This window comes from Leptopilina boulardi, unplaced genomic scaffold, assembly GCF_019393585.1.
Source record: "Leptopilina boulardi isolate dan_hultmark-lab unplaced genomic scaffold, ZJU_Lbou_2.1 LbouV2_195, whole genome shotgun sequence".
In the NCBI taxonomy this organism is placed as follows: Eukaryota; Metazoa; Arthropoda; class Insecta; order Hymenoptera; family Figitidae; genus Leptopilina; species Leptopilina boulardi.
The window spans coordinates 1721185-1749144 of NW_026137746.1; the positions used below are offsets into that span (position 1 = coordinate 1721185).

Below are 27960 nucleotides of genomic sequence, written 5' to 3' on the forward strand. Positions count from 1 at the left end.
ATTCATTAAATCTTTCAAAAAAAATAAGTGTAAATGATTATTTCTTTTTTTTTTTACTATTATTTAATTTAGCTGTTATTTTTTGTATTTAAAATAAATTATTAAGGAGGATTGAGGAAAAATGTTTTTTTTTTGTTCTTTTAATGCAAAGAAAAATTTAATAAAAATTAGGTCGAGCCAGGGTTCGACTTTGATCTCAAACCTAGATTCAGATTGTTAATATGTATATCCATTTTATATACACTTTCAGGGGAAAAAATATATTGAATTAAAATCTATTGTTGAATATATAATTAAAAAATTATTTAATAATCCGGTAAAAAGGCTGAAATAGAATGGAATTAAAATTATCAGATATTTTCTAAAGTTTAAAATTTTTCTATTCCATTTAATCTGGAATATTCCCTCTTTTTTTTTAATCCCCTAAAATATAAAAGAATATTGGAAAAATTTATTCTTTTTTATACCAAATTCCAATTGAATATATTTCACAAAGTTTTAATTACAAAAAGTTTTGTTAAATCATGTTTGAACTATAGTAAAACTTTTTAATCCTCAAACGGGAATAGAAACTGAATAAATTTGAAAAATAATTTATTTCATTTTAAACGGCTTCTCACAAGTGGTGAAACTTTCTGCTACTTAGTATATAAGAACAGTTCAAATCATTCATTTTAATGTAAATGCGAGCAATATTTGTGTTGCGTATTTGTTTTAGGTTAAGTTATATGTGTTTGTATATATTGTAATATGTATAACTGTATTATGTATTTTAAGATTTTAAGAAACTAATTTTTAAAAAATAAAAATCAATTACCGACACAGAAATCTACATTACCGACAGATGATAAAACAGGAAAATAATAATCAGTCGATAATGTAGATTTCTGTGACGGTAATCGATTTTTGTTTAAAAAAATGAGTTTTAACCTTGTATTAAAAAAAATATTATATTGAAAGTATTTTTTTTAACATTTGTGGTCCCCCATGTTTAATATTTAAAAAGTGGCATACGGCATCAAAAAAAAAATAAAACCATTTCACATTTTGTGAAAAATGAATTAAAAGGAATACAAATTTATAAATTTCTATTCTATGCGTGGAATTAAAAAAAAAAAGAGGGAATTTTCCGAATTAAATTTTTCAATTCCAGCCATTTTTACTGGAAAATAAAATTTTGTACTGTTTATAATTTTTTAACAACATACTTTTAACCATGAAGTAATAACAAAGAGTCAGAATTCTGTAAGTATAAAAGGCGTATCAGTTTTCTAATTAAAAAACTATACTTGGGAATAATTTTTCTGAATTTAAAAACAAAATTTTGAAAAAATCTTTACGAGAAATATGAGATAAAATGAAAATAATTTTTTTTATATCGAGATATATATCACACCCTCTTTTCATTAAAAAAACGTTATTTTTCCTTCAAACGATCATTGAAATTTAAAACCACTTTTTATTAAATTTCATTGTAACTTTAGATAATATCAAAGTATTAAAATTATATATATACTGCATAATAGAAACTATATATATATATAATGGAAATAAAGAGAAATTCCAATATGGAAATAATGAAACACATTGATATAAAGAAAATACATTTATTTTAACATGAAGATTTTTTAAGAAAAAACAAATATACTTATTAAATAATTAAATGTACATTTTTATAAACTTATATACTTAAAATAAGAATTTCTAATTAGAAAATTTCCTAATAACATTATTGGTGAAGGTTTTTTTTTTTTTTTATTAATATACAATAATTGAAAAAAGTTTTTTTTTCATTCGCCTTATTGAACAATATATATATATATATATATATATATTAATGCACTTATATTTTTTGAACAGATATGTAGCTTTCGAAAATCGAAGTTGATAAAATTTTGTTTTTCGCTAAAAACATGCAGGGTCGTTTAAAATTATGGTTTTCCTACTTTTGAAATTGGAAAAATGTTTTTTTATTTATAACAAATTATAAATATTTAACAAATATGGTAATTTAAAAAAATATTTAAATAAATATAAATATACTTTGAATATCTAAATTTTAATGAAATTGATTTAATTGCGATTAAACAAATATATTAATTTCTACAAATATTTGTTTAAAAAAATATAAAATAATAGTTTCGAATTTTTCTATAATAATATACTGATTATTATTTTTTTTGTATTTTATGAAATATTTTATTTTATTTTTTGAAAATTTATTATTTAGAATAATAAAATTATTTATTCAGAATATTCTGAAAAAATTATTTTACTATTATTAGGATATATTTGAAGATAATTATTTACAGCTGAAAACTAAATTTGACAAAGAGGAGAAAATTATTTAATCATAGAATTGGATTCAAGAACTGACCTCATTACCTTAGAGATTCACATTATTTAAATTGCTTTTAGCCTCAAGCGTATGCATATACATAAAAACTTTTTTTTTTTTTTTAATATAAACAATTATTTCTTTTTGTCATAAAAAGAATTATTATTGCACAAAATTCATCTTTGACGTTTAAATTGTACAAAATTTTGAAATTAAAATAATACAATTTCCTCCTTTGTAATAATAATAATTACAATTTATTGTTAATGTTTTGTTTTTAGGATTAATATGGGGAATCACAATACCAACGGTCATCGGACAATTATTTTTTTCGACAAATATAAATAATTATCATTTTCTTAAAAAGAAAGTTTTTACTTTTTTTTTTGGATAATAAATTTTAATTAAATAAAATAATAAATAAATTTAATAATAAATTCTAGTATATAAATAATTTTATTTGACTGAATAAAAAAAAATATTTTTTAATTTATTTAATACTAATGCAATTAAAAATTAATTTTTTTTCTCTAAAAATTGAAAGAAATAAATGACATTTAAATTGTATATTAAAATTTTTGAGTTCTAATATTCATCCAACATTATTTTATAAATATTAAAGAAATATTTTCATTCTAATTACATATGTATTTGACTATATAAATGCAACTATGTTCAAATGCAGGAAGCAACATGTGTTCAAATAGTTTAGCATTTATGATCTTTAATTAAAACTGTTATATTTTAGTACCAAATATGTAGTATTTGTGGTAAATTGCATATAAAGTGAAATTTAAAATAAGTTAGAATATTTCATTATTTAAAAAAAAAATTAATATAAAATCGTACAAAAAACAAAATATATAAATATAACGTCAACAAAGGTAATTATTGATTTTAATTATCAAGGGTTGCAACATAACCTCAAAAATGTAACTTAATGCAAATGCCCAACTGTCGATAAAAAATTTATTTCACTTGTTCCACTATTTTCCTACAATTTCAGCTTGTTAATATTATTGAAATTATAAAACATTTTACCTGGAAGAATATAGAAATTTTTTTAATAAAACAAATTTTTTTATAATTTTAATAATAAATTAACAAATTGAATTTTTCAGGAACACGTGAAATAAATTTTTTTATCAACAGTTGGCAATGGATGCTCAACTCAACTCATCTTCATTAGCCACACTGATCTCTATATACCTTTAGATGGGAGGAACATAGCGTCCATCTTGGATTGTAGTATAAGTAAAAATTGTGGCGCTGAAGTAAGGTGGGAGGAAGTGAAATAACTTTTCATAAGTAAGAATCGATATTTTTTAAAATAAAAATAATTTTCTTAATAATTAATTTAAGTGAATAAAAATTAGAAAAAAAAATTTATGTTTAATTTTTTAATGTAATCAAATATAATATTTCATTTTAGGTTTTCATCGTATAACAAAAATTGTTAAGCTTATAGTAATTTGGTAAAATGTTGCAACTGTAAAATTATTTACATTTTTATGTAATTATACATATTTAATTAATTCATATTTGTTGCAAAACAATATTTAAATGATAAAATAAATAATTTTTAGAACCTTCAGCCATAATTACCTCGGTTGACGATAAGTATTGGAATATGTTTTTTTTTTGCAGTTTTTTTTTCTTCTAAAAGAAAGAAAAATATGTGTCTGAAATTTAGAACTCTTATAAAAAAAAATTTACAGTTACCTATAACACTTGAGTGATTTCACGAGATAATTTTAATAATAACACTCAAAGATTAACAGATTGCTTAATTTTTTCAGCGAATAAGAATTATCCTGTAATATTTTTTATTGTAGCGTTTCATATATATATACGTAGTTTAATTTACATATGTATTATTTTTAATTTTATTTTTATGACATTGATATGACGATAATGTGCATTGTTTTATCTCTAATAAATAAAAGGAGAAACAATTATTAATCAAATATGTAATATCCCACTTGGAAAGATTCCCCGGAAAGTGACGCCTGGAGGTTCTATCAAAATTCCGCCGGAACTTCCAACGTAATTCCATCGGAGTTCCAAAGAATTTCCGATGGGATTCCGACGGAATTCCGATTAATTTTTTTCACCATTTTTAGAGTCCTAATTCCGTCGGAATCTCATCGGAAATTATTTGGAATTCCGACGGAATTACGTTGGAAGTTTCGGCGGAATTCTGATAGAACCTCCATGGGGCACTTTCCGGGGAATCTTTCCAAGTGGGATGTCAAATATTCGTAAATTGTAATAAATTAATTCAAATTTAAAATTATTTAATTCTAATTAAAAATTAATTATTTAATTAATTTATCGTTAAATAAATAAATTATATCAAAAGAGAATAAATAAAATTTGTTCAGTTATGTCAGTGTAGTATCAGAGAATAGATTTTACTCTACCAAATATGTTCAGTATATCTACACATATATCTAAATAAGGCGTTTGTAATTTTTCCACTAAAGTCAAAAAAAAAAATATATATATATAATTTCAAATGAAATACTTTCAGTTTAATCAGGCTTTCGTATATTAAGAAAATCCTAACTAAGGGGATTTAAAAAATTTCGAAACATATAACATATAAATAATTTAAATAGAATTCTTGATAATACTGTTTTTTTTAGAATATTACAAAAGATTTAAAAATTAATATGTTTTGAGATTATAAATTTAATTTTTTTGAATTTAAGGATTTTGCGAAAGAGCATCTTCCTTATTCATCCTTCTCATTAAATCGTAAACTTCATATAAATTAAGATCATGTGTATTATTTTTTTCTTTTTTTAAATTGTTGACCAACGATTGGGGAATAGACGATATTGAATCACTTGATCTTTTTCCAACTCCAAATGAAAATCGTTGTGGACTGCGTTTATATTGTGATTGGCCATCTTCAAAATCGTTGAGATTTGGATCATAGGATGCATCAGATAAATAGTCATAGGATTGATCATCAAAATTAAATCTTTTACCAACACCAAATCCATAGTTTTTGCTTCGTCTACCCACACCAAATTCATATGGACGTGATCTCTGTTTAATGCAAAAAATGAAACACAAAAGCAAACAATTAATTAATTTAGTATTTTTTATTGACTTTTGCTTTCTGGAAGTTAATTCAAGCTTTGTTAATTATACCTTGATCTACAGTAAAGGAAATATTAATGGTATTTTTTCCGATTTTCCCATTTCTGTCCGAATTTGGAGAATTATATTTTTCAAATTAAATGTACCTCATTTTTAAAAGATAACCATTGCTTGCCATTACGGAACACCGTTAAACAAAGAAAATTGTATTTGCTGTTTGATCCTTCGTAGACTTTAGTCTCAATTCTGTTTCGCTCCTTCACGTCAAAACTTTTTCCTAACCTCAAAAAACATGGCGGATTTTATGTAACAGACAAAATTTTATAAATATTGACGGATTTTGCTATCTACAGGATTTTAGGGGCGCTAATTACTAACTCTAAGTCAGATTTTCAAAATCTAAAATGGCAATGGATTTTTTAAAACTCCAATCGTCATTTTTGATCTGCAATGTTGGATTTTAATAATCTTACTTCAAATTCGTAATCAGCGACCCCAAAAAGTCCAGTTTTATCAAAATCTAATCGCATCTGCCATTTAGGAGTTTTTAAATTTGATTTCAATTTCATAATCAACGACTCTAAAAACCCCCTAGATAGTAATTTAAACTAAATCCAACAATATTTATAAAGTTTTGTTTAGTCACACTTTAAGTATGTATTCAGCAGACCTAAAATTACTCTTTGGTAATGTTTTAAAATAATATAATAAATAAATAAAACTTAATCTAAAATTAGTTAAGAATAATCCGAAATTTATTCATGTAAACAATCCGGATTTATTCTGCTCAAAAAAACTTAATTTGAAATCTAATTATAAACGGGACTGTTTCGTATTAATTTCAAATTAGTTCAGAATCAGTACGGATTTTGATACAGGGAAGGAACTAAGCCTTTCTAAAATAGATAATTGACAAATTTTGATCTATATTTAGATCCGAATCATTGACAACGTACTCTAATTCAGGTGAATAATTGGCTTGGCCTCGATTAGCAACAAAAATAAAAACGTAATTTTCAGTCAGTATACCTTTGCCTTTCGGCTTACGAACGGAATGCCTCCTATAGACAGATATCCACGTTCAACAATTATTCTCACCCACACAGCACAACATCTTACACCAGGCCTACAGCAGGCTTACATGTAAGGTTTGTAAGGTAACATCGTAAGCCCATAGTAGACTTACAGTAAACCTAAAATGTCCGCCTTACAGTAAGCTTACATGGTAGGGTCGAGGTAAGCTTACACGGTAAGGTCGAGGTAAGCTTACACGGTAAGGTCGAGGTAAGCTTACATGGTAGGGTCGAGGTAAGCTTACATGGTAGGGTCGAGGTAAGCTTACACGGTAAGGTCGAGGTAAGCTTATGAGTAAAGGCTGTGGTAAGGTTATTATTAAGTTGTAAGGTTGAGGTAAGGTTGTGGTAAGCTTACAAGGTAAGGCAAGTTATATTCAAATAATAATATTAATAATAAATAAATATTCAATAAAAAAATTTTTCTTTTGCCTTATTCTATTTTGGGAACCTATCATTTCGCAGAAAGTTTTGAAAACAAATTTGGGAGGAGTAGGATTCGAACCCGGGACCGAAGTATATACCTAACAACCTAACCAACTGAGCTAAACGGGGAACTGACAATGAGAAAAGTAATCTTGCTTTTAAGGAGTTGATTATCTTCTTGGTTCCACTTTAAAAGTAAGATTACTTTTCTCATTGTCAGTTCCCCGTTTAGCTCAGTTGGTTAGGTTGTTAGGTATATACTTCGGTCCCGGGTTCGAATCCTACTCCTCCCAAATTTGTTTTCAAAACTTTCTGCGAAATGATAGGTTCCCAAAATAGAATAAGGCAAAAGAAAAATTTTTTTATTGAATATTTATTTATTATTAATATTATTATTTGAATATAACTTGCCTTACCTTGTAAGCTTACCACAACCTTACCTCAACCTTACAACTTAATAATAACCTTACCACAGCCTTTACTCATAAGCTTACCTCGACCTTACCGTGTAAGCTTACCTCGACCCTACCATGTAAGCTTACCTCGACCCTACCATGTAAGCTTACCTCGACCCTACCATGTAAGCTTACCTCGACCTTACCGTGTAAGCTTACCTCGACCTTACCGTGTAAGCTTACCTCGACCCTACCATGTAAGCTTACCTCGACCCTACCATGTAAGCTTACTGTAAGGCGGACATTTTAGGTTTACTGTAAGTCTACTATGGGCTTACGATGTTACCTTACAAACCTTACATGTAAGCCTGCTGTAGGCCTGGTGTAAGATGTTGTGCTGTGTGGGCAGTTTCAGTAATTCGCAAGTCGATTCGTTACTCTCACACTGTATATATTACGATCAGCAAATCATCTTCTATAGCGTGTAATGATCTGACTTTTATTGCCAAAGGATTTGCTCGCCGGATAGAGTCCGGGTACCTATTTTGACTAGTTATTTTAAATCTCGCTAGATGGCGTGAAGCGCCATCTATGTTTCGATTAATTTCGTAACTATTTCTTACTATGATGTAGAGGAGAGGCGTAGTCATTGACGAGTCTTTATTTAAACCTTCGAAAGAGAATATATTGTTTAAATAAAAGAATAATAAAATATACAAAAATGAATTATTACATAAAATAATATAAGAACGAAAGAATCTATACAATGCAAATAAAATACTTATCTCTAGAAAACATAACGATGAAAGAACTAGCTATTCTAGAGGAGCATTCGCTGAGCTCCGAACGCGTTGCTCATTAATTCAGAATAAAGCGGATTTAAACATATCTACCACGTTCGCGAAGATGTTGATTAGGACGACGCATATTACTTTCGCGTGGGGTACTTTCTAGAATTTATCCCCTAGAATACGGTACGGACGGATACTAGGGTCGTGCACGCTAGGTCGATTATTATTCGTAATCGGGAAGAAGCTAGATATTGGATTCGGTTCCAGTATTCATGCCCGACGCAAAGCTAGTGCAAAGTAATATTCACTAGGTGTCTCCTCCACCCGAGAAGCGCCTCGAGATGGGGAATCGACCAAGTGCATCATCTTTGTCAAGAGAGGAGCGACTCTACTTGTCAAGGACGGTCCTTGGAAGTGAGTGAGTAACCTGGTTCACCAGTCTTCCACGGAAGCGCCCATAGAAAGTCCGATTTACCAGGAGGAAGGAAGGCGAAGGGTGTTACTGTTCCGCAGGAGCGCCTACAGGAACAAGTACAGCTCCTTCTAGGAAGTGAGGAAGGCTCTGGTGTTCAGAGAGACGCACCTCTACTGAGCACCAACTAGCCAGGGGTGAGTCGTTTCCAATCGTCAGAGAAGCACCTCTAGACGAGTCGGAAGAAGACTGAGGAAAAAGGTGCGAGACGAAAGGTATATCACTAGCAGCTAGGTGACTCCTAGTGGTGGGGGAAGAGAGAGACACTACTAATTACGCTGTCTACTTTCTCTCTTTTCGCCACGCCACTATACTACGATACTCTATCGTTACAAGCGATAAATCGCACTTCAATTCGAAACGGTCGCTTTCTGTGAAGTTTAGATAAAACTTGTAGAGACCACCGATAAAAGGCTGACACTTTTCAATCCCTAGTGCCTCTGCAGGACAGTAGCCAAGTTGTTATAACACTACTCACACGTCGACATTATTCACAGAGATTCGATTCTACGTTTTCGATCTCCTTTCAAACATTTCGCTCTTAGCGATGTGGGCTTTCAACCACTGCCTTCACGAGTCTAACACAACCGAAATGGAACAAAAATAAGTACTTGCCAGAGCAAGCCTTAGCGATCATTCTATCTGCATGGAATCATTAGACTCAGAATCGAGTGCCTGTATGATGATTCTATCCAATCAACAATCCAGACTAACTTCCCTCTTTGGTCGCCTTTTACGACGCGTGATGGGGTACGTCTACACTATTCTTTTCGGATGGTATCAAGCACGGTCAACTGAAAAAGGAATCGATCTCTCTTTCCTCAGACTCCTTGGCTCTGATATCTACTGCTATCTATTGTTCAAAATGATCTTCATGAGTACTTTCATTTGGCTGTTAAGTACAGCGATGCGCTAGCCTTAAAAGATAGGGGCCGAAATCTAATTGGTCACCCGGGTCCATGGAGGACTATAATCTCGATGTTCATGGCCTATCTTTTCAGCTGATTTCACCATAAGGAACTACAGGAATGGAAAAAACCTCTTACGATACAGAATTCCTTGTGATGACTTCTTTTTTTCCTACAAGATAGACGATGTCTAGAGTGCAAGAAGAGAGTGCCTGATGAAATGGAGAAGCAGTTAGTTACAGTCGTATTAGCCCCGATAACACCCCAACGGGAGTGGACGTGAGTTAGCGGTGATAAGCCTCGTGTACTTCCAACGGGGACCACCCGGAGGTTTTGCTTCCAGACCGAAGTCGCACCCTGCTTCCAGAAGAGTATTGTGTTCACAATTTCCTCTTTAGTCGCCTCTTACGACACACGATATGAGTATACGAGAAGACAAATTCTCGACTCATCACTTTTAGGGCACCACTATTAGAGTCATTAGTAAGGATACCTAGTGGAAAACCTGCCTTAGACGACCTAGGAAAAGTGAAAGTTGGATATGTGGCGTCTGGAAATTTATTTCCACATTTTGGACAATATAAACTTTATAATTATATTTTATATATTACACTAATCTAAAAATGCACAAACATGTATACAAATACACACACACAAATAATATATATTAATACAACATTTTCATTAATACTTGTAATTTTATGTATTTGCAATATGGTTGTGTTCAGAATATTTAATGTATATTTTCAATATTTAAATTTTTGTATTTCTTAAAGTGAGCTCTCTTGCTGGCCTGGCGATCATGCCATCCTTTCCTAGGTACCTACGGCCGCCCATATCATAAAATCGGTCCGTTCGAGTAGCCCGGCAATGTACTCTGTACACTCCTTACCCTCTCTTTTTACACCTTTTTCCATCCTTGTTCAACTACAATAATTTTCCTTAATTTTATCGTTTTTCTCTTTTCCCAAGCGACGCTTTGAAAACCCTGTCGCCATTTTTTCATTCAGTCTTTACCTAATTCTCGTCCTGAGCACAACCTCGCTCCGAGAGGAAATTAAATTTTATAATAAATATTTCTATTCTTGTTTTTAAATAAATAATTTTTGTGTTTTATTTTCGAAAGATACCCGGTCGACTAAAGATATAAACGCACGGCAACATCTGCACTTGTGAGAGAGATTGATGAATATTGATTAACGTTAGAAATATCTGAAACCCCACAGTACAACCCACTGCTCTATCTACTTAATCCTCTCCCCTTCTTATGTCACCAAGGGGAGTGCAATAAGTAGATGGAACAGAGGGTTGACGACGCTTGCAACGATAGCACGATTTCGCCTACATATGGAACCGCTGTAATTATGGTTTAAATGGTCAGTGCACGTTCCAGTAGTATATTTCAGTGTCTATTATATGCAGACAATGATCATAAACCGGAAGTTTTTTTTGCAATTAAATGATGCACTTGATAATAATTATCTAAATTATAATTATTTAATATTAATTTTTGTATTTTCATCGAATTCAAAACAATTTTTGTCAGTAGCAAAAGGTATCGTGTAAAATCTTTAGAAAACAAAAACTTTGACAACTTAGGAATAACCATTCAGTGAAAGATCAAACAGCATAAAGTTTTGTTTTACATTTCGTTTAAGGTAGGTCAATTGTATAATCGGATTATTGGAAAAGATTCAAGTGACTTCGAATACCCTATAAATAATCTCTTTTTTCTTAGGACTCAACATAAAAATTATATAACAATGTAAAGAAAGAATGTTCTATAAATAACTATTTATTTTAAAAATATTTCAAATCTATTTCTAAAAAATTATCAAAATAAAAAGTTTAACCCTCATAGCAACCGTATATTCAGAATATTTTAGAACGTTTTGGGAATATCACTTGGTTCGGAGAAATTATGATATCCCTAGAATGTGCCATTGACGTTCTAAGGACATTCTAGGGATTTCCCGATATTTCTAGGACGTCCGTAGGATATTCTGAAACAACTGTTGTAGTGAGGGAATGTAATGAAATGAACTAGTTTTTAAATTTTTGCAAAAGAATGTCAGCGTAAAATATACCTTTCCAATGCCAAAATTGTAAAGTGGTAGTCTTTTATATTCGGAGACGTATGTATATCTCTTCATTGGTAAATATTGTGAAGATCGACTATTAGCAGCATAATCTAAATTGGCATTATTTTCTCTATCAGAATATGTACTTGCTTCCAATGCTGAAGAAAAGATACTTAAAGTGCTCAGCAAAGAAAAGATGAATAATGTTATCTTCATTATTGTGTTTATACTTTCTTGATTTTTCAACAGTTGATAGAAATTTCTGAAACAAAAGTTTTAAAAAAATATATTTATAAATATATATTTTCAACTATAGAATGAAATATTTAAATAAAATTAATACATATATATTGAAGTTATTTTTAATTTATTAAACTATAAATTGTAATTGCTGAGTACTATAGTAATATCACTTCCAAAGGAAAGGGTAAACTTTATCGCGTAAACAGAGATTGAAATATTTTAACCATGATAAGCCTTAAGGCATTTTCAGAAAGTTTGTTAATTGTTATGTAATGAGTTTCTCTTCCACACTGCACTATTTAAATACATTTTTATTTCTGTTATTAATAATTATTTGCACAATGTTATTATAACTATTGATGAAAATAATTATATTATTGATAAATTAAATGATTAAAGAAATTTAAAATTAATATAATTTCCTTATATATATGTTAATTTCTTCGCAGTTTGAAGAAACAAATAATACTTTTTGTAAATTTTAAACAAATTCTAAATCTTTATATGAAAAATGACTATTTTCTGACATTTCTTTAAAAAAAAACGTAAATATACTAAATTGCGATCAATATAGAGGAACTTTTGCCTCAGGCTTGAAAGTCACTAAGGAGATATAAGGCAAGAATATTTCCTTCATATTTAGTTTATAGATACAATACAGATGATTTCTTTATTTTTACGCTTAAACATTTTTACAAATTGTATCAATACAATTTTCGAATTCAGAAATTGGTCTTAGGAATCTTAGGAATTAAATTATTTACCAAACATTTGAAGCTAATTAATTATTGTCAAAAATTAATAGTATCAGTCAAGTTATAAATTTTCTGGATTTACATTTAAATAATTATGATTTCTGTAACAAAAGTGAATTACCAACCACTCGGCTACCTCTTTGCAATTACTTTCCCTTGTATTAAACTTAAAACAAACAATTAACTTAATTAAGAAGCAAATAATAAATTACTAACGGTTGTCATAACATTATTATTTTCCTCACTGTAATCCTCTATGTTCATTAAATGATATTGTAACTCCCAGATCTCTCATCTGAGTCACTTTCCCTAGTTGAGTGGTTCTTATTGAAATCGTAGATAATAATTTTTATAAAATATTTGTTTTATTATAAATTATAAAAAAATTTTTTTTAAAGAATGAATATAAATCAAAAATTATGATTAGCTGATTGTAACAGAGAACGTTAGCAGAGAGAAATTTTATCAAATTAAATAAAAAATTGTATTTGTAATTTAAATTTAATTCTGATATATATTTTAATATTTGAAAAATATTTTTTAAATAAAAATGAAATAATTATTTTTTATAAAATTGAAAATAAAGAAATATAAAGATGGTTCATAATTTATGAAATACGAAATGACTGTAATGGATATAAATCGGTTATTAAAATTAAAATAGAGATCCCATTAGGAGTGGTAATAAGCATTTTCGACGAAGGAGATTTGAGCTGTCGTAATAGCTCTAAGCCACAGATTTTATCACACTCCACTGACACTGGAGAGTCAGGACAAGATAGCAATAACTGCGCTACGAGCAGAAGTGAGAAGATATAAGGAGGAGGATGAGGAAAAGACGAATAAATAGCTTTCAGGAAGTGGGTGGAAAAAGATGGAAAAGCAGTTCTATTACAGAATAAAATTTCTGAACAGGTGCTTCTCAAGTCAATAATACCATCAACGCCCACCTTCTTATCACACTGTACTTTAAATATAAAAAAAATTTCTTATATTCCTAAGCTTAAAGGTTTTTATAACTTATTCAATCAATTTATATATATATATATATTTATAGAAAAATCTGTCAAAAAATTAATTACATTCGTGACGTAGTTAAATTTAATTAATTTCACAAATCACAATTTCTTTTGAATTATAAAATTATTGACTTAAATTATTTTCAATTTGAATAATGAAATTAATATTATGTTTAAATTAAACATAATATTGCTATTAAATAATTTTATCTGGAGGATGTTAAGGACGGAATTCCGCAAAATTTTTATTTTTTTTTTAGATTATTATTTATTGTAAATAATAATTGTTACTAGTCGGTATAAACATTTTTATCAATTATAAACAAACATCAAATGCAACACCCGCACACATACATAAATTATCTAATTTTAAATATTTAATTATTGATTCAAATTAATTGTTATTTCGTCAATGATTTGGGATTAGTGAAATTCATATTGCGAAATAACACAAACTGAAGTATCATCAACTTTGCCAAATGTGGGACTTCTAATGAATAAAAGTTGCCACATTATTAGTTTGGAAAATTAAGAAATATAAAGAAATCATAAAGGTAATTCAGGTGGTTGAACCGATATACAGTTTTGTTCCCACTAAAAGTGGTTGAAATTATTATTTGTTCCCCGCATTAAGGGTTGAGTTTAATATCTGAATTAATATAAGTGAATATTTCACAATTGTGAAGTTGTTTGATATAACAAGTTTGTTGAAAAAGAAAATAAATAATAAATAAATAAATATTTTGTGAGACTTAACTTTGGTCAAATAGCTTAATTTAATCTCTGTCGTTTGATTGTAAAACAATGTTTTGAATATTCTCATTTTTTGAACATTGATTTGTAGTAATTTATTAAATTATTTTTATGATAAAGATTTATCTTGGGCAAATTATTGTATAACTTTTTGTGGTCTAAATATTGCTATTTTCTTTTTAAATTATTAATTTTTGTTAAATTAACTTCCGTTTGGTATTTGAGAAGCAAACAATAAATAAAGATCGTTTCCATAGCAACGAAAAACACGAGGTTGAAAATTTTGTTAATTCTTCATTTCTTTATCAACAACCTTCAGCTAAAGAGTTTTCAAGTTTTGTTTCTTTTTTTTTTGTGTCGTGACAATTGTCAGTAGATGAATAATAATTAATTCCAATTTTGGTAAGAAGATTTATTTAATGAAAAAATCAGTGATTTCTCTGTTTATAATTTGTTAAATTTTGTTAATATGACTTTTAAGTCAATCTTTGATTTGAATTTCTATTTTATTTGATTTCCTTTACTGAAATTTTTCTTTTATTATTTAATTCTTTTGAAAATTTTAATTTTTTTTAATTTTTTTAATTATTTCTTTTATGATTATTCCTAATTGTGTTTTTGAATTTTTCAAAATTTAATAATAATTATATTTTGTGTATTTTCTTGAATATTTTTGAATTTTCCTAAATATTTTTTAGACCCTAAACAAAAATTATAATTAAATTCTCTTTCATTGTGTTTCGACTATTTGTTATTTTAATGAATTTTATTCCGTGACAAATAAATGCTTAAATTGAGGAGCAATTTTTCAAAACCTATCCATTTTTCAGAAAAATTGAGATAAACGCAGATTTAGGATATTAAGGACATTACGAATCGATTTGTCAAAATTGAATTTAAAAAAAAAAAAAAATGTTTATTATCAAAGAATTTTCAATTTTAAAAATATTTGAAAATCTCCCCTTTCTACCGTTTAGTTATTGAGTAAGCCGAGTATGTATAATGTATAAATGTCAATTACATTTCGTTTTTGATATTCTTTATTTATAAATAAGATTTTACATTTCTCAGATGATTTTCAAACTTTCATTTTTTTAATTCACAATATTTCTTCATTACTTGGGAAAAAATTTATTCTCACTTTTCTGAACACAATATATATATATATTAAGCAAAAGTTGAAATGGAAGAGCTTAAATGTTCTCTTTTCTTTTTATCCATTTACACTTCCAATTAAGGACTTAAATTAGTTTTCAAGATTATTTGTTACTTTATTATATAACATGTAGATAGCTGGGATTCAATTATTTTTTTTTTTTTTTTGAAAATTGCCTTTTACCGGTTGTACGAATAGTATTTATTTCAGTTTCATTGAAATTTATAGAAACGAAATATTTTTCCTGCTTTTTTATAAAGGGGAGAAAAAAAAATGCACACGCAATATAGTGAATGAAAAACGGAATAGAGGTTCATCATTTTTTCAAATAGTATAGCAATTCGAACACGCTCCCCTGTGTTTAAAATTGAATTTATATCTTGAGGGTTAGCTGAACCCTGATGCTTATAGATTTTAAATTTTTTATTCCAACTCTCTCTCTCTTTTTTTTTTTACTGTGAATTAAAAATTTCTAGTTTGGAAATGGAAAAATAAAATTTGCATTTATTTGATTTTAAATTAAAAAAGGAAGAAGATGGAGAAAAATAAAATGGAAGAAAAAAAACTAGTACCATTGACTTGTTATATGAGGGGAGAAAGAGATTAAAATATAAAATAGAAATTTAGGAAGAGGAAAAGTGTGATAACTTATGATATAAGATGAAACTCGAAAAACCTTTCATAATTTTCACGAGACAGTAGAGTCTCAACGGGGGGGTTGTTTGCTCAAGATTACATCCTCCACAAGTAGAAGGGTCACGCTTCTGGGATTTCTCTCTCCGGAAATCCTGGGTAATTTCTTGTCAAGTTTTAGCGTCTCATCTCCGGAATCTCAAAATATTGTATTAAGTTTTGCAGGCATTTCCGATTTCATCACATCTGTCGCTTAAACATATTGCTTTAACATATTTCAATCGTGCCAAGTCTCATCTCTTACTTTTTTTTTAGTCTGGATCATTTTTCATTTTCCATCGTTATTACTTATTGACATTTCTTATTAATTATATATCCCAAGGAAAAATACTCTTGACTAATAGGAATTCGAATATTTTTTTTAAGAAAAGATTTCTCAGGAAATTATAAAAAATTATTTTTCAATTTTTGCATTTAACATAAATCATTTAGCAATATTTTTATATTATATTTTTAATAAAATAATAATTATTTGCTAAAAAAAATTTTCAATTTCCGAGAGATCAATTGTTTTGGTCTTATGAATAAAGAACTTTTTTTATTTGAAAATATGTGAATTCATTTTTTTTTTCTTTTTTTTTTGACCTTATTAGATCTAGAACGATGCGAGAGAATCTCAACAAGAGCGAGAGGTACTTCTAGGAACAATATGAACTTGTACAGCTTTCATCTCAGAGGTCATAACAATTTTTCACCCTTGGGTTATTAGTAGTCACTGGTACAAAAAAGATCTCAGTAAAACTTTATAGCACGACATCAGAACAATTGTAATAAGTGGAAGAAATGCAAAGAGTATTTGAAAGGGTAAGAGTTGCTTTCTTCTCTCCTTTTTTTTTGTATCCACTCTGCGGAACTGATTTCTATGATACCTCACAAGTTCATGAAACCTACTGACCCTCGAGTATATATATATATATCTATTAATAGATATATTTCGAACAATGTTTTTCTCTTATTAAATATCACGTGATTTCATTTTATGAAGTTCTATTATCATTTAGAAAAATTTTCTGCTTTTTCGCACAATTGGGAAATCATTTACAAAAATTTATTTATTTATTTATCCAAAGTTTTCAAATATTTGGCTAAATTTTGGCAAATGCAACTTAGATGACTTTAAATATTTGGTCGGTCAAACTATGGGTCAACGTTGGATCGACAGTTGGCAAAATTTCAAGGAAACAGATTAGAAGATTTAATTACTTTGATTGAGCTAACTTTGGTTTAAGGTTGGTCTAATCGTTGGCAAAATTTCGGGAAACGAAATAACGGACTGCATATAACTTGGGTTTCTCTTCAACCAATTTTGATGATCTTGGTAATTAAATCCTGCATGGTTCATCCACCAATTCCATAAAACTGATCCAAATTTCATTGTAAATGCAAAACCTAAATGTTTCCTTTCTTTATGCTTTGTCTATTACGCGCTGAAGATTATTCATTTCGGATGGTTTAGCCAAAAAAAAAAAATAACATTTCCGGAAGCATTTAATTAAGGAGCTGTTCATTGGCGATTTATTTTGAGAACACTTTGAATTACTAAACATTAAATATTCCTTTATTCCTTCAACTCTGAAAGGCTGACCCTAATTTAAACCTTAATTTTAACTGATTCCAAAGTAAATGCAATCCCACGCATTTAATTTAAAACTGGAATAATATTGTACCGTCTATCAAAGTGAAATATTTAGATGTAAATCAATAAATAATTGTTATTTCATTTATTATACATTACGAATGAAGGTGTTAAGAAAGCAATTTGGTATCGAATTTCTCTCACAATGCTTCTCATTTTCTCAGGAATTTATTTTCAGAACTTTATAATAAAAGGGCAACAATAGCCATCAGAAGAAAGTGATGCTAAATAATATTATTTTCTTCATCGATTAGTTTAATCCTTTAAACGAAATTTGAATTTTCGAATTCAAACATTTGCATAATTGTTAGAAGCCTCGTGGTTTTGAATATAAATATATGTATTAAATAATAATAATAATCGAAAACAATAGAAGATATCATCTTATAAACACAGAAAAAAAGGTGGGTAAAAAGTTGTAAAGATAGAGGATAAAAGTCGTTATAGGATACAGGGTAAAGGATAAATTTGTGATGGATAAAAATGTTACTAAAATATTACTAGAAAAATGGATGTCATATTTGAGTAAACTGTCTAATTTTAATAAAAATATTAGTAATTTTACACCTAACTTATTAAATCCACAAATTTTATATAAATAAGTAATTGCATGTGGAAATATTTTGCCTAAAATTATTGTCTATTAATAAAAATATCTTTGACTAATACAACTGACAGCTGACGACAGTGCGTAAATAATCAGAACTGGGAAATTACAACTCAACGTCTGTATTGTTGCACGAAAGCAGAGTTGGGTAGTAACTGAATTTTTTGTGCATATTAGGCTGTGTCAGTTCATCGAGATATTTCGAGTTCAAGATATGACGTCAGAGGCCTGGAGTGACAACAAACAGACGACACAATGTTATTCTTACGGGGAAGAAAATTTGTTTCCACTTTCATCAATTTTATTCATACTTTAAACACGGAAAACGCTTGTTGACATATAATAAAATTAAAATGTGTGCTGATAATTAATTTTGCTATATATTTGATTCAATTGCATTTATAGATTCTCTGAATTCGTGATAAAATATAAATTTTGAGGTTAGAGGTATTTGTTTACTAACTTGAAATCTTTTACTGCTGCGGTAATTCCCACTTAAAATATATATTTTATATCTTTTTTAATAACATGCATACTGGATATTGTTTAATAAATTTTAATGTAAAATGTGATTAGCAAACAAACTTTTCGAACCTCAATATTTATATTTTATCACGAATTCAGAAAATCTATCAATGCAAATGAATAAAATATATAACAAAATTAATTATCAACCCACATTTTAATTTTATTAGATGTCAACAAGCGTTTTCCGTGTTTAAAGTATGAATAAAATTGATGAAAGTGGAAACAAATTTTCTTCCCCGTAAGAATAACATTGTGTCGTCTGTTTGTTGTCACTCCAGGCCTCTGACGTCATATCTTGAACTCGAAATATCTCGATGAACTGACACAGCCTAATATGCACAAAAAATTCAGTTACTACCCAACTCTGCTTTCGTGCAACAATACAGACGTTGAGTTGTAATTTCCCAGTTCTGATTATTTACGCACTGTCGTCAGCTGTCAGTTGTATTAGCTTTTAAGGAGCTTCTACAACAACTTGCAATCTGTATTGCTTTGCAACTTGCTTTGCATTTTGCTCAGCATTTTGCTTTATGCGCGCGCAACGACTCGAAAATTTCACGTTCCATTCACATTCCGGTCATTCCTCAAATTCAATAACATTCACTGTTTGCAATCAGAACTAATCTCTGCTGCAATGTTATAAATTAATTATTAATTAACAATTGATTAATTTATAAACAATTGTAATTAATGAATTTGAGTCACCGCAGTAATTAGGATTGATTATTAATTTGCGACGTCTTCCTATTGTATGTCGAGGTAAGATTAACACTGATATAAAAATATAGTGTATACTTTGGAAAGTTATAACATATAAGTTAACAGTGCTGTTTCTTTTATTGTAAAATTTTTTATGAGGGTTAATTGTCAGGCGATAAGTACGTACGTGTATGTACGTGTATATCCATCCGTATACAGTATATTATTGTAAACAATTATCGCACAATGTGTTATATTGTTTATTTGACAGAAAACAGCAAAGTGTCCGGTTACCGGTAAGTTGACCGATTTATAATTTAATTTATATTAAATAAATTCCATTCCAATTGATATATATATATATATATATAACAAAAATTTTGTTCATTAAAAGTTAAATTTATGTAGTATTTTTTTTAATTTAATACATGGTTATATAATATGTATATTTGCTTTATGAAAACAGTTAAATAGCCTAAATTTTTTATAGGTTAGGAATTTATTAAAATAAGGCGGAAAAATGTTGCTTCCTCTTTACACCGCTTTATTATATCTGCAATGGCTAAAATTGATTGTTTATTGCCTCGAATTTATTTATCATCAAAATCGGTCAAATAGACGCTGGCATGTGAGACCTCAAATAAGTGTTGCACTCCGAGACCATTATGGTGCATACGAGTGTCTATTTTTATATTATGCCAATTGCGATCACGAGAAATTTAAGGAAATGTCTCGTTTATCAGTAAAAGCCTTCAAAATACTCCACGACATTATTGGACCGAGTCTCGTAAAAAGAAGTCGCAGAATCCCATTGTCGTCGGAGTTAAGATTAGCAATTACGTTGAAGTAAGTTAAGTCTTTAATATAATAATATTAAATTTGTCCCATTTTTGTTGGCATTAATATTTAATTCATTTTAAATTCCGATATAATTGAGAATTTGTTTTATATAATTATTTTTTAAAAATTATTATGTTGAATGGTCCTTTTGAAAAACTTATTTAAAAAATTCTAAGGTAAATAATCAAAGCGCGAAAAAGTAAATTAATTAAAAGCAATTAATCATCTTATTAGTAATTACTTATCTGTTCAACCTCGAAAGCTGATAGATATATTCATTTTTTTTTAACGAGACTATAACTTTTGCATAGAAACGAATAAAGAAATGGTCTTTTGGAAGTATAAGATTATAACAGAAATATTTTTTTCTATTGATGAATACTTTTTACTTTCTATACGATAAATTTCATTTTAAAAAGGGATATTTAAAAACTCAATTTTAAAAAAAAGTAATGACTTAAATTTAAGTGACAATGTTTTATAAAATTAAAGTAAAAAAGACATTTTTTAACTTGGAAAATATTTTTTAATTGACTAAATAAGTATTCAACCAATAGATTTGCTTTAATTTAATTTTTAAAGAACTGAATTTTTGGTCAATATCAGGTTTACATTATAGATCCAATTTTCATGAAGATTGTATATTTGGCATAATTTAAAAAAAGAATTTCCGGACATGTGCCAATGATTTTTTTGGCTAAAATACCTTTCAAAAATTATAACTTACATTATAACCCATAAGCAATCAAACAAAAATTGGACTGATTTTTATTCGATTTTTATCCAGCAACCTAACGTCAATTTTGATGAAGATTGAATTTATTGATTAATTTTTTTCAAAAAAATTTCTGGACATGTCAAAACGAATTTCTTGGCTTATATACGTTCCAAAAATGATGACCGACAGTTAACCCATGTAATCCTATCAAAATTGAATTGATTTTTAATTTATTTAACGATGGAAACCCAATGTTTACGCGCGCTGAAGCGCGCGTATAAGTTGCTAGTGTATTTTTTAAACGTAATAATATATTTTTTAACATAATGTGTTTTTTTTGTAGAACGACTACTAATCACCCTTTCCAAAAAGAAAATGTAGAGTCATCTGATGAAGATGTGGAAATGACTGACAACAGTGGAGGTAAAGTTTATAAATATTTATAAATATTTATTTTAAAAGAACTAAAAACGAATATAAATTATAATCTTTATTTTTTTTTAACTTAATTTGTTATAATTTATGCCATTATTTTAATCAACTAAATAATTATGGCCACGAAACTGTATGATTAACAAATTTCTATTTACTTTGAATAAATACTTTCAGACAATATATTTAGACACTTTCCGGCCCGGGATAATGCAAGGAACGATATCCTTTTACAGCGCCAGGAGGAGGTTCTGTGGGACGCATGGGTGAAGATTCCCGAAAAAAAAGGAAACTCTGCTATTTTGAATTAAGAGATTTGTTCCAAAATAAAAAATAACATTTAAAGTTCTTTGCAGTTCTTAAATTTAAATAATAAATAAATAACAACATTACACAAATTTAAAAGTTTCTTTATTTATTCCCCCACGCACTATATTCATTATTTATTTCAGAGTATATAAAGTATTAACCACAAAAGATCTTAGTTTTACATTTGTATATCATTTTTTTCATTTTTTTTTAATTCTGATCAACTTTATACATCAATATAAATAAATGTATATAATAAATAATATTAATAAATGAAATATAACACATAGTGACATATTTACAACTAATTACCTTAAAATGACGCATAAAAGGAAAAATAATAAAACTTATGTCATTAAATCACAAACACTTTTATTCATTTCACGCACATTAATTAATTAATCAAACTATTTTTTTATCACTGCTCATCTCATCAAAAAACACAAATGTTTATTTTTTTTTTTTTAAACATCAAATGATAATATGTATAAATTTCAGGAATGAGCGGTACGTGAAATTTTCGAGTCGTTGCGCGCGCATAAAGCAAAATGCTGAGCAAAATGCAAAGCAAGTTGCAAAGCAATACAGATTGCAAGTTGTTGTAGAAGCTCCTTTAATGAACGTTTAGATTCTCCAGTGTAATTCGCTGGACAGTTTTTACAATTAAATTTATAAACAATGTTTATAAACAATTTAATTGTAAAAACTGTCCAGCGAATTACATTGGAAAATCTAAACGTTCATTAAAAACACGTATTAATGAGCATAAAAAACTAAAAATAAAACATCGGCTCAATCAGTAGTACCATTACATCGATCAGAATTGAATCACGAGTTTGACTGGGATAATGTTCTTATACTAGACCGTGAACAAAATTATAAAAAACGATGTTTTTCAGAAATGTTACACATAAAAATTAATAATTCCACTATTAACAAAAAAGAAGACATAATGTATCTAAACAAATTATACTTCCCTTTAATTTCCAAATTAGACTCGTGATTCTATTTTTCTGAAAATATTTCACTTCCACGTGCTGTTTACATCTAAGTTTATTGACTCCTCTATTTCATTTAGATTTTAAATTTTGTATTTTCAATTTTAGTCTTGACGATACTGGTCTAAAAACCTGACGTGTCAGCATAGTCTGTGCAATATAAAATTTTCTAACGCTAAGATGTAACGGTTCAATTAATTTTTTGGTAATTGTTATTACTTTATTATTAAAAAAAAGATAATGTGGTGTTATAAATAAAATTATAAATATTTTCATTAGATTTAATCTGAAGATGATGACGAAACAAGTCATCGAAACGTAGTTTGTTGTTTTGTGACAATAAACAATATTAATAACATACAATTTTTATGTTATTTTATTCCTTCCAAGGATCGAATTTTTCTCAACTTTTTATTAAACATTCCGGAAGGGAAAATCCTTACTCTACAAATTTTTATTTCAATGAAAAAAAATTAAAAATGTGTCGACTAACAAAAAAAAACGTGATATATAAATTGCAATTTAATAATAATTGTAAATAAACGAATTAACGAACGATGAATATTAATTTGCTTATAATTAATTGAATATAAAAATTTTAAACAAAGATCTTTCGCCACATTGAATCCGTCTTTTTGAATTTTGAAAATCTGACTTTAGATTCGTAATCAGCAAGGTTAAAAACTCCTAGATATAGATTTTTAAAAAAATGAAAATCCTGTCTAATTTAAGATTTTATGTTAGTAATGAATAAGCATACCAAACTTTAATAAACTTCATGAAATATAATATTACGTTAAAATTAAAACGCAACTCTTTATGTTTTATATGACATATATATATCAGTATATATAACAGAATTGCGTAGGATGAAAATCTCCCACGTTGAAAAATTATCGAGAATTTTTTTTCGCCATGGGAGATTTAAAAATAATAGAATTTTATTTGCAATTGTCTAATAATTTCACTAAAAAACAATTAAGTTTTATATTTCTTAAATTTAGAAAAGAAAATTATTTTTAAATACTTATTTTGAGTAAAAAAAAAACATTTAACATTGAAAATTAAATTCGTTAATCAAACCGTTTAAGAAAATTCTTACCCTATTTTATTATTTTAGTTTATTTATTATTATATTTTAGTTATTAATAGAAAAATTCTTTTTATTAAATAAAAAAAAATGAAAAAAAAATAAATTTCTTATAGAATGTCAAAAAATATTTTTCATGATGTATCATCCCTTTTTTCTTATATAGATGTATATCCATTTCTATGGAATCCTAAAATCTGTGTAAAGAACTTGGAAAGCTCGCGTATATTCACAAATCCAACTCCCCTTCCTTATCTCTTTGTTAGAAAGGATTTTACAAACCGGAAGTGACGAAAGAAGTTCTTTGTGAAATGAAATGATCACGTTTCTTTCAAATCCCTTGACTTAAGTAAAATGTTATTTATTCAGAAAAAGTCTACAGCGTAACGGCAACGAAAGTTATTTCAAATATCGAAACTCGGATTATATATATATATATAGGGGGGGGGGGGAAATAGTCAGTCTGCGCAAAAACTTAATAATATGTGCTTTTTCCCAACAATGAAAGATTTCAGAAAAAAAGCCTAATAAATTCTTAAGAATTGTTAAGCAAATTTTTCTTTTTAAAAATTACACTCAGAAAAAAAAATTTATTTTCAAACAACCGCAAATTTTGATTGAATCAAATAAATGAGCACAGTATAGGGCAACCCTGGCGAATCTAAATTGATTTTCATTTGAATTTAATTAATTTATTATTATTGATTTTGAAACTATTCAAAGATAAATTTTATTTTTTAAATTTAATTTCTAATTTTTGAAATTAATTGAAATATCATTAATTTGATTTATATTATAATTATTGTATCCATTTTCAATTTCCTTTTCCATTCCTCGAATTAAAGAATCCTTATTGGTGGCTAACTAAATATTAACTTTAATTAATAATTAACATTTAAGTGAAAATGGTTTTAGTATGCGCGTATTCTGGGAAAAAAGATGCAAAAAGTGTTCCTTCCCCCACAGCACCGAAACTTTCCTAAAGATTTCCTAAAGATTTATTTGAAATGTTGGGAATATTTAATTGCAATGTTTAGTGAAAATTGTGTAAAAATTTAAATGTTTAGCGGGAAACTTTCCTGAAAATTTTAATAAATCTTTAGAAAATCTTTAGGAAAGTTTCGGTGCTATGGGGGTTTTCACAATTGAGAACACATTTTAATATTATTATTGAAATGTCTAATTTTTAGGTTACGTTTTTTTTTCATTTCATATTGACATAAATAGAAAAAATATATATATACTTATATTTTGTTGTAAGTATCCTTCTTCATATTTACAAATTAGAAAGACTTTATATATTTCTATACATTTCTTTAAATTCGGGAACCTGTAATAAAATATTTATTAAAGTAATAAATTTAAAAACTTTTAAACATTATGTACTTTATAATTTATATTATTTATTATAATTATTAATTAATTAGAAAAATTAAATTAATACATTTAATTATTTGATTAAAATTAATTATGTAACTAATTACTCTCTTAATTTAATATATAATAACTATATGTTTTTATAATATCAATAATAATATTAATTACGTTAAAATACTTTAAAATTAAAATTTTTAACAATTATTTAATTTGTTATTCAATATATTTCATTCCCATTATATTTAATAAAATTAAAATTATATTAACACAATCGCTTATCCAGTTTATATATAGAGATCAGTGGAATCAACCAAAAGTTTATTTGGGCTCCATCAAATTATTTCTTCGTTCGAAAAATTAATTTATTTTGATTAAAGAAATATTTATTTGAATCAAACAAATTTTGTTTAAATTAACAAAACAAAAAAAAATTGTGTTATTACAAAAAAATGTTATATTTAATTCAAATATGAAACTTTCCTCTGAGTGTATTCATTATTAATTTGTTGCATGACAAGTTTAAAGAAATTTAATTTTTCTTTTTTGGAAAATTTATTAATTTTTATCTATAAAAAATTGTCTTGTATACATAAATAATGTATAAGCTGTATTTAATTTAAAATTATTTATTAAATCAATAATAAGAGTGACAATTTCTTGTAATTAAATTGAAAATATTGATTTACATCATTTTATATCATATCCATAAAAATTTTTACGCTATTCATGTCATAAAATTTAATATGCTTTTACAAAAATAGTTAAATTTTAATTACAAAAATTAAACAATGATAAACAAAAAAAAATAAGAGAAATAAATTTTGTCCTTTATTTTAGTATTGTATATAATATACTATTTTATATACTCTTATATGATTTGAAATTTACGTAAGAGTACAACCTTTTCATCTATATTTTGATTGTCAGATTACATTAACGTCTTATCGATATTCCATTCAAGAAGAAATAACATGTGAGACAATATATTTCATTATCACGAATGACATATTCAGTATGATAAATTAATTATGGCCTTGTTATTTATTAAAATAAAATTTCTGAAGTATATCTACGTAATTATTAAATTTACATAAAAGTACATTTTCCATGAATTTGAATAAAATCTCTTATTCTATATATCTCAGATTTTATATAAAATTGTATTTTTAGAACAAAAGCATCAGGGAGATGATTACATAATATTAATTTGATGAACATAAATGTCATCATTAGCTTTTTATATATTGAATTATAATAATAATAATTTTTATTTCACTATTTATTAAGAATTTAAATAAAAAATTTAATAAGAAGTTTCATATTAATTCTTATTTTCACTGTCAATTACATTAACATTATTTTTTAAATGCCAAATTTTTATATTATTAATTTTAATATTAAAATAATGATTGTGAGAATATAAAAAAATTAATTTTATTGTTCATTAATTTAATATGAGATTAAAAATTTTTTTAACTGTAATTAATAATAAATGTTTGATTATTTATTCGTATAAATTTTATTAGAAAAATTGAATTTGTGACTTAATATATAATTATATTTTCTTAACCAGATAATGAGAAAGGTAAAATATTATAAAATGATTTTACTCGTTGTGTCAATTGTCAGTAAATTATGAGTATTCATTGTAATTAAAATTCAAATTTTAACAATGTGGAGAACGAGGATCAAAGTAATGGTAAAATTAATTACACGTCCCGTATCTGACTGCAGCAACTCATTACAGAAATGCAAATATATGCATTAAATGAAATAATATTTAACGTAGGATTCACTTTAAAAGGAAATATTTTTTTAACTAGAAAGATAGTAATAACTTAAAAATGTTCAAATAATTATTTAAAATTTTTTTTATTTTATTTTCACATTTCCTTTGACTATATAACTTCATATCAGTTATAAATCTATCCCAAAAGTATACATTATATATAATTTAATAGCAATTTAATTTATTGTGATGATAAATTAAAAAAAAGGAATTTAATTTTTTGGAAATCAAATATTCTTCCTTATCAAAAGAAATATATATATATATATATATATATTATAAGAAATTAATGATTCTTGTTTATTTCAGCCTACAAACTTAGATTCCTGATTCGACAAAGGAATTTTTAATATCTATTTTATCGTCATAAAGTTACCAAATATCATCAATTTATTTTTATTGAGATGGAAATATTTCCAAATACTAACATTATATTCTATAAATGACTTTTGCGATTAAACTGATTGAAATTAGCTAATTAAAATTTATCATTTATGAATGACTCTAGAAACTGGTTATTTTCGAGGGAGAAATTTTTTTTTTTTTAAAGTAATTGAAATTCGATTTTATTTGTCAATTTCTATTTAATGGCATCAAATAATTAATATCTTTCGTTTTACACCGTTGTATTAATTAAATTTTTACTTTTGTGACGATATTGTAATTTGCTATTATATTGGGATATAGTTGTGATTGGTAAGAAAATTCTTCCCTATAGAAATT

The 27960-nt window shown here is 27.0% G+C and overlaps 2 protein-coding genes across 4 annotated transcripts in view; one reads left to right on the top strand and one right to left on the bottom strand.

Moving 5' to 3' along the window:
* Positions 1-1796: 1796 nt before the first annotated feature.
* The window catches only part of LOC127278083 (allatostatins), a 46341-nt gene continuing 20177 nt past the window's right edge, over positions 1797-27960 (bottom strand). Inside the window, exons 2-3 of the mRNA XM_051299612.1 lie at positions 11602-11857; positions 1797-5395 (exon numbers count right to left, since the gene is read on the bottom strand). Coding sequence (XP_051155569.1) covers positions 5048-5395; positions 11602-11811 — 558 coding nt within the window. The 5' untranslated portion in view covers positions 11812-11857 and the 3' untranslated portion in view covers positions 1797-5047. The remainder of the gene's footprint in view (positions 5396-11601; positions 11858-27960) is intronic.
* Positions 19563-22072, top strand: LOC127278084 (uncharacterized). Of its 3 annotated transcripts, XM_051299614.1 has the most exons (5): positions 19564-19744; positions 19956-19980; positions 20175-20530; positions 21586-21665; positions 21852-22072. In XM_051299614.1, exons 3-5 carry the CDS (start codon positions 20205-20207, stop codon positions 21983-21985), a joined length of 540 nt encoding a protein of 179 aa, XP_051155571.1. In that variant the 5' UTR covers positions 19564-19744; positions 19956-19980; positions 20175-20204; the 3' UTR covers positions 21986-22072. The 3 variants fall into 3 exon arrangements, with proteins under 3 accessions (XP_051155572.1, XP_051155571.1, XP_051155570.1); XM_051299613.1 differs by lacking the exon at positions 19956-19980; XM_051299615.1 differs by lacking the exons at positions 19956-19980; positions 20175-20530 and having other exon boundaries at positions 19563-19744.

Bases quoted from the DNA above. Each gene is read 5' to 3' on its own strand.
- LOC127278084 (XM_051299614.1), top strand. From the start codon at position 20,205: ATGTTGCTTCCTCTTTACACCGCTTTATTATATCTGCAATGGCTAAAA. The intron at 20,531-21,585 runs GTAAGTTAAGTC...TTTTTTTTGTAG, and splicing joins AGATTAGCAATTACGTTGAA to AACGACTACTAATCACCCTT. The intron at 21,666-21,851 runs GTAAAGTTTATA...AAATACTTTCAG, and splicing joins AATGACTGACAACAGTGGAG to ACAATATATTTAGACACTTT.